The sequence below is a fragment of the Vulpes lagopus genome, chromosome 21 (genome assembly GCF_018345385.1).
Source record: "Vulpes lagopus strain Blue_001 chromosome 21, ASM1834538v1, whole genome shotgun sequence".
NCBI lineage: Eukaryota > Metazoa > Chordata > Mammalia > Carnivora > Canidae > Vulpes > Vulpes lagopus.
In genome coordinates, this window is record NC_054844.1 from 41,704,279 (window position 1) to 41,712,476 (window position 8,198).

At 43.9% G+C, this 8,198-nt stretch overlaps 1 protein-coding gene across 2 annotated transcripts in view; it reads left to right on the top strand.

The window, feature by feature from the left end:
- DIP2B (disco interacting protein 2 homolog B) overlaps window positions 1–6,882 on the top strand; it is a 221,772-nt gene extending 214,890 nt beyond the window's left edge. For both annotated transcript variants that reach the window (XM_041735560.1, XM_041735561.1), the window contains exons 37-38: window positions 343–466; window positions 2,522–6,882. In XM_041735560.1, the coding sequence (XP_041591494.1) occupies window positions 343–466; window positions 2,522–2,774 (377 nt within the window). In that variant the 3' untranslated portion in view covers window positions 2,775–6,882. The remainder of the gene's footprint in view (window positions 1–342; window positions 467–2,521) is intronic.
- The last annotated feature ends 1,316 nt before the right edge of the window (window positions 6,883–8,198 follow it).

The following is an 8,198-nucleotide window of genomic DNA, read 5'->3' on the forward strand; positions in this document are numbered from 1 at the left end:
CAGGCAGGAATCACGTTTCCATCTTCCCAGCACTGGACACAGTTCCGGGGACACAGTGCCCTAATCATGGCTAAGGGCTGGGTTGGGTTGGGTTTGTTAGCACTTACAAGGTCCAGGCATCGCGTCCCCTCCCTACACGATTATCCTGACACTCAGCCGCCTCTCATTCTCCGCCTCACCAAGGGGGAGACGGGACCAGAGACTAAGGAGTTTGCTCACAGTCTCGCAGCTGGTGAGCAGTGGGGTCGGCACATGGCCAGCAGTCCGGCTTGGCGCCCTCGACTCCCGCGTTGCATTGCGCTCGTTACGTGTGATGAACCACGGTTCTCTTCTTCCCGCCAGAGCGTCACGATGCGTTGTATGTGGTGGGAGCCCTGGATGAGACGCTGGAGCTGAGGGGACTGCGGTACCACCCGATCGACATCGAGACCTCGGTGTCCCGCATCCACAGGAGCATCGCTGAATGGTAACGTCCCTCCTGGGATGGGCTCCCCCACAGCGTAGTGTCCCTTAGGCCTGACTCGTGGTCCACGTCTGTCCCCAGTGCAGGCCCACAACCCCAAGGAGGGTAAGAAAATCAGCGGATGCCTCTTTGTTGTCGTGGCGCCGTCTGCTGTGCCAGATGGGCCCGTGGAGAGACCGAGGCAGGTTCTGGAACTTCTGTGGAGTCGGGTCCTTCCTGCCATTAGATTCTTAACCTCGGAAGAGATCTAGCTCTGTCTCTAGAAAGTCGGCGTCATGTGGTGGAAAGACCCATGACTCTAGACTCAAAAGACCCGACTTGACACCAGCTCTCCCTTGTAGGCGGCTTTTCTCGTGTGAAGTACTTTCTGTGCTATTTCCTAATTATGGGGAGGATCAAATGGGAATGTGCTTCTCGAACTGTCAAATGGAAAGCAGATGAAAAGGCGCATCGTGACCTCCCCCAGCCTCCCTCTTGGTGTAGGAATTCCCTCCACGTTATCCCAGCAAAGAACAGCCAGCCTCACACTGACTGCAACTTCCTTAAAATTAAAACTCTATAGTTTTTACCTTGTGGCTTTCGTTCTGGATTCCTGACAACACAGAATCCGTCCGGTTTCTTTTCTACATTTTTCATGGGCTGTGTCCTTTCTTGGTTGTTGTTGGGGTTTCTTTTTTTTTTCTTTTTTCTTTTCTTTTCTCTTTTCTTTTCATTTTTCTTTCCTTTTCTTTTTCTAACCCATACTAAATAGCCGCAGTTCTTTTCATGGTGGCTCATGCTTTCTAGATGCTTCTTTGTCAGCATCTTCCTCTCACTTTGGTCAGAGTCTCTCCCCGACCCAAACAATGCCCATGAATTATAAGAACAAGACAGAGAAAGGAGGCATCGTCAGCCTCTAATTTTAAACCTTTGACTTTTAATGCAATTAAATATTGCGTAAATGTTTTTTAATGATTGGAATCTGGTTTTTAAAGCTGTTTAACGTTGCATACCACAAGTCAGGCCCTACCTTCTCACCCGCAGTCCCACCCAATGTAAGGCAACTTTGCCTTACAGCACACGATGGGAGAGACACCTGTATGGGGCATTAAGTGCAGATGAGGAGAAGTCCACTCCCTTCCTGTTGGGCCTAAGAGTATTCTCTTTGCCAAAGGTCTTCAGTTGCAAATAACAAACTCTCTTTTAAAAAAAACTTTAAAGGGATCCCTGGGTGGCGCAGCGGTTTGGCGCCTGCCTTTGGCCCAGGGCGCGATCCTGGAGATCCGGGATCGAATCCCATGTCGGGCTCCTGGTGCATGGAGCCTGCTTCTCCCTCTGCCTGTGTCTCTCTCTCCCTCTCTCTCTCTCTCTGTGTGACTATGATAAATAAATAAAAATTAAAAAAAAAAAAAAACTTTAAAAATAAAAATTTAAAAAATTAAAAAAACTTAAGCAGGGACCCCTGGGTGGCTCAGCGGTTGAGCATCTGCCTTTGGCTCAGGGCGTGACCCACATCAGGCTCCCTGCATGGAGCCTGCTTTTCCCTCTGCCTGTGTCTCTGCCTTTCTCTGTGTCTCTCTTGAATAAATAAAATCTTAAAAAAAAAAAAAAAAAAAAAAACCTTAAGCAAAAGATACTTGGCTACCTCAGAGGTTCCTAAAAGTGTCTGTGGATCTCAAGAAAGATAGAAATAAGGGATGGGAAGGCCATCAGGAACCACTGTCCTCACACTTTCTAGAGCCCTCTGGGCATCCACTTCATTCTCCCTTCCCTGAAGAGCCATTCTCTGTGCTTCTCTGGACACCTGGCTACCCCAGAACTTTCACATGGGCTTAGTTCATGTTACTAGCTGACAACTTCCAATCCCATTTCCAAACCCCCAAGAGACTGGGGTTGGCTCAGCTGATCAGCTGCGATCGTAGGGCAAGGTCCCATATTGCAGACATGCCTGCGAGCCTTCGGGCTGGATCCAAGAGAGAAGGCACTCTTCGGGGGAATTGGGCTAAGTCTTGAGCAGATACTATAAACGATGCCTGGTAAATGTAGTGACCTGTTAACTGAATGTCATTGAAATTTCAGTGCCGTGTTCACGTGGACCAACCTGCTGGTGGTGGTTGTAGAACTGTGTGGCTCTGAACAGGAGGCCCTGGACCTGGTTCCCTTAGTGACAAATGTGGTCCTGGAAGAGCATTACCTCATCGTTGGCGTCGTGGTTGTGGTGGACCCGGGTGTCATCCCCATCAACTCCAGAGGAGAGAAGCAGAGGATGCACCTCCGCGACAGCTTCCTGGCTGACCAGTTAGACCCCATCTATGTGGCTTATAACATGTAACCAGCCTTGTGGGGACTATAGGGGGCCATCCTGAAAAACCACAAGGACCAAAGACCGGTGACTAGGGGCAAGCTTTCAAATGATGTGAAATAAGCTGAGATGGTTACATTATATCCTTCATCTCATCCTGTGGGACACACAGGAAAGGGGAATCGTGTGGTAGCAAATGAAAAAAATGTTAACAGCCCATCAGTCATGAGCTTTGACATAGCGTGAGCAGCACGTCACTAAAGCAATTACATGCATGTTGCATTTTTTTCATCTGTTGTATATACTTGTATTTTTATCTAATGCTGTTTTAGAATTTTGTAAGGGAGTTTAATGAATTCACACGAAGGGGTAGTCGGAGCTCCACAGTTCCCCGCTCTGTACTGTATTCCGCCATTTTACCGTAGCTGGACATTCTGCAGGTTTTGTTAACGTGGAACTGCTCAGCTTATTTTCTGCTGACCCTTAAGCAAATCAAATAATCCACTGAATATGAGAGTTACTTTATATATATAAATCTTGAGAGTAAAACATTTTGACCAGTGTTTTAAACATGTAAATAAGAATACACACAATTCAGCTTAAAAAAAAAAAAGTTGAAGAATTGGCTTGTATAGTCATGACAACAAAAGTAGAAACGTTTCTACTTGGAGAGAATTTCAGTATTCTCTTAATGCAGTGTAATTGAATAGGTAACTAAACAGTGCAAATTGTTGGCAGGTTTCGCTGCACATTGTACGACGTCTCTGTTGGCTAATGTATTTTATAAACTAAAGCTGCCTATGTTTGTTTTTAAAGCTTGCATTCCCAGAATCAGCTTAAGCTTTTAAGAATTCAACCTGAAAAATCTCAGTTTAAAAATCAAAATGCTATGAAAAGGCTAAGCTTCGTTAGATCCCACCCTATCCTAAGGAACCACAATAACTCACTCTGGCCCCCGGTGTTGAAACTGTGTTTCAAATTTAGAGTGACTACGTAAGAATGTAGGATTTCCTCTTTTTCCAGGCCCATTGTCAACTGCGTCTACAGTTTATACATGTAGCTTCTCTTTTCGGAAAACTGAAGAGTGTCCTCTGTTCTTCCAGTTCATGGGGGCAGGGATTTTAAGAACAAGAATGACAGGCTGGGAAGGCAGTGGGATCGGCAGTCACGTGAAACTGTAAAGGTGACATAGCTACAGATCTCAAAACTGACCGATTTGGGTTGCCAAAATAGCTAGGCTTATGCTGAAATAGGGGAAGCCTGATGTATGCAAGAAACTCTTTTGAAATAACTGTGGTGCCCAGGCCAAGTGGACTGAGCGTGGGACTGAGTTTGGCCTCTGGCTCGGTTTCCTTTCTTTGGTCTGATACTTCATGTATTTGAATATAGTTGAATTTTATTATTTTTTTCTTACAGAAATATTTTTAAAAATTTAAAAAAAAGAAAAGCTCCAAGTGAACAGAGTTAACTTGTTAAATCAGAATGGTTCTCTTTGACCCACTCTGGTCTATTGTGTAAATATTTATTTAGACTATTTTAATAATACATATTATTTACCCCACTGTAACATCATGTAAACTAAATATGTTTTTAAACAATTTTTAAGACTTGTAATTACCCTGAAAATACGGTTTATAATGCAAAGCCCAGACCCTTTGTCACTCTCGGGGGCTGCCCTTCAGTCTCGTGGCTCCAAGCCACTTTCTTGCCTCCCTTTTACAGAAGCCTCTTTTCCTCCCAGTTTTTTCTCCGCTGAGGGCAGACTTCAAGACATTTTCCAGTTCCACATCTCTTTTTTGACATATTGGATGGAATTAATTTACACATGATGGAAGAGGTTCTAAGGTGTACAGGAAAAAAGCACTTACATTGGGGCAAGAAATCCCAGTGACTAGCTACGGTTCAGTTTACAAAAAAACCAGCCTGCTTATTTGGAAAGTAATTTTCTTCCAGTAGTTGTTAATGATTCACTAACAAAGCAAGGGATCCTCAGGATTAAATAGTTATAATCTCCATAATCCACAAGTTCCAAGAAAAAAATATAGGCAGAGTCTTATCCCATGGGTTGCTTTAAAAATTCTTACTACACAAGTTAGGGCGTCTGCTGGAAATATAATGTGAGCCACGCCGGTCATTTTAAATTTTCTAGTAACAGCATTTTAAAAAGTAAAAAGAAACGAGTGAAATTGACTTTAGTACATTTTATTTAACTGGCTATATCAAAAATACTATAATTTTCATGTGAAATAAACATGAAAAGTGACAGATATGTAAGTCTTTGAAATCCGGTGTCTCAAGCACATTTCAGTTCGGACTGCCCATATTTCAGGTTTTCAGTAGCCACGTGTGGCTGGTGGCTGCAGGATTGAGCAGAGGGGATCTACACTCATTCTTTCAAATAAGATACTCCATTAGCCTCAGAGTATGGGCAACTCCCAGTTACGAGGGTCTGATCATCTGGATTGTAGGTCCTCAGGCCTCTGATTTATCTTTAGTTTCTGCTTTCCGCCTTGTGGCTGCTCTGTTGATCTTTTGCGTATTCCCCAAAGCCAGAACGAGTTAGTGGAGGAAAGAAAGCTGAGCTGTGTCTTTGGGAGTTTCGTGAGGAACTGCGGTAGAGTATCCTCTGGAAGGGGAAGAGAGTCCAGTCGTTAGCCTGTCCGAGGGGTCATCTGTAGATTCAGTGCCTAGTCTCTTACAGACTCGGATAGGAGAACTTCCTCTTGATGACACAGTGCTCTCGCCCTTCCCTCATTCAGTAGCACCTTTGTGGTAGGATGGACTCTTGGGGCGGACCCAGAAGGCCATTACTGCTGATAGAAACAGCCTAGCCAAGACTCTGAACACAGTCTGGGTTTTTCTTTTATGCCTGTGAAAAAGAAAATAAGAGCAAGCCTCCCCCCGCCCCCCATTTCAGTTAAGAGAAATCCATTCACCTAACAGCTTCTGAACCTCTTTCTGCCTCTAAATAGAAGTAGTTGAGGTCGATGAGGAAGGGGCTGCCTCAGGAAAATTTGAAGCCCAAGGGATTCTTAGAGCTGCACAGATGTCACCTGCATCACGGAGACCCTGGGAATGGCCGGCATGCTGACGGGCGTCGGTGTGAGTCCACAGCCTTTCTTTGCTTGCTGCCTCAGAAAGGGGGCCGGGTCCAGACCACCACCACCACCACCACCACCAAGTCCTTTCCTCACGAAGCTGTGCTGCCTCAGGCTGTTTAGGGACCATTGCCTGTCTACTGGTGATGCGAGTGTGTCTCTTTTCTTTAGTCCCTGGGCAGTGCTTGCTTAACGCTTTTGTTGAATCAACAAAGGGCCCGAGGCCTTAGGTTTTTTTGTTAAGGTCTCTGCCCCAGGCATGGTGCTCAATATCTTGGCCAAATAAATTACTTTCCTTGAATATCCAGCAATCTTTTAGACTAAGCAATGAGGAGTTACCACCTCACCCTCAAACTCCAACATGACCTATGCCTTAGTGTTGTTTTTGTTGTCTGCTTTGATGTAAAAGCAAGAGTATTTGGAGCAAGAGCTGCAGTACTCCAAATACACAATAGGCCTTTTCTTTATCATTCATACAACATTTCTGGTTTAGGTATGTGTAGATGGGCCATGTTGTTTGTCCACAGGAAGAGTGTAAAGGTATAAGAATAATTTTTTAGTCCTAAATGATGTTTTGTTTACTTTCTGTCAAGATATTTACCAGTGTCAAATTCGAACTATAGTACTGTGTAATTATGTATAAAGTTTTTTTATTTATTTGAAATTAGACTAGATATACATTTTTAAATTTAACATCTGGCAGGACAGTGTTCTATTAACTCATTGAATGTGTTTCCTTTGTCTTGTGTTAATAAATATTGATGCTTGATTGTGTTTAATGCTTCACACATATGGAGGATTGGTAAATTGGAGCTGATAAATTTTAAATTTAACTTAAGATGGAAAGACAAAAAAAAAAAAAAAAAAAAAAAGATGGTAAGACAAAGCTACCTGGAGCGGTCTAAGGAAAATGAACACAAAGATCCGAAGTTATAGTAAATCAGTGCTATAACAGGAAGACAGATCAAGGAACACAAGAGGGTCATTTTGAAAACTAAGAAGCTTTTGTCAGGAACAATTAAAGTTTGGCTTTCCTCCTATCCATGTGGTATATGGTAGTTGTAAACTATGGATCACAAATTTTATTTTTTCTAATTTGTAATGGGGCTAGAGTTCGGCCTTTGCTAACATGTAAGTCATTTGCCCTTCTTTTCTTGGTTTCAGGAAACGATCAGAACCCATCAAATTGTGAGTTCTCCAACATTAAAACTGGTCCTTGAACTACTACTGTCCGAGCTACTTAGGTAGCTGGGAACATTTTTTTTCGCCTAACATAATATTTATTGGATGCATATCCATTAGGCCCAAGGCACAGCAACAAGAACTGAAGCTACAAAGAGAAAATGAAGTCATTGCTTTGAAGGAGATACAGGAAAACAGCACGATATATTAAGGGTTATGACTAGAGGTGGGGCAGGCACCCACTCCAGTGACGAGGGGGAATAATGAGGAATACAGGCTGGAGCAGGTAACATCTGAATGGAGTTTTGCTTTTTTGTGTTGTGTGGGGTTTTTTTTCTTTTTTAATTTTTTTTTTTAGAGATTTTGATCCCAGGACCCCGGGATTATGACCTGAGCTGAAGGCAGATGCTTAAGTGACTGAGCCACCCAGATGCCCCTGAACTGAGTTTTGAAGGATGAGACAACCAGATAAAGCAACAAGCAGAAGAGCAAAGTTGCATTTCCTGGGAACTACAATTCATTATTAGGATGGAGGGTCTGAAGGGGGGGAAAAATAATTATCTGTGGAGGCTTGAGCCAAGGACAGATCACTAAGGGCCTTATGTATCATGCTAGGAATTTTGGACTTTCATCCAGAGGACTAAAAAGGCCATGAGGGGTTGATAGCAAGGGAATAATATACGTGGTATAGAAAATGGATCAGTGTGGGTAGGGAAGGATGAAACCCGAGGCAGGGAGACCAGCTGGGAGGTCTTTGCGGAAATTGCAGTGACAGAGCAAGAGCACTTCAGCCAAGGCAGTGACAGGATGGAGAGGAGGCAATGTGAGCAAACTTGGGAGGTGGTAAGATCTCAGTGGCTGGATATTCAGGGTAAGGAAGGAGGAATCCAAAGTAACTCCTTAGGAAGTTAGGTAGAGGGGCACCTGGGTGGCTCAGCGGTTGAGCATCTGCCTTTGGCTCAGGTCATGATCCTGGGGTCCTGGGATTGAGTCCCACATCAGGATCCCCCAGGGAGCCTGTTTGTCCCTGTGCCTATGTCTCTGCCTCTCCTTCTGTGCTCTCATGAGTAAATAAAATCTTAAAAAAAAAAAAAAAAAATGTAGGGCTGTTTACCAAGTAGGGAACAAAAGAGGAAGAAGAGGTATGGGGGGGAAAAGCTCCCTTTTGGTCATG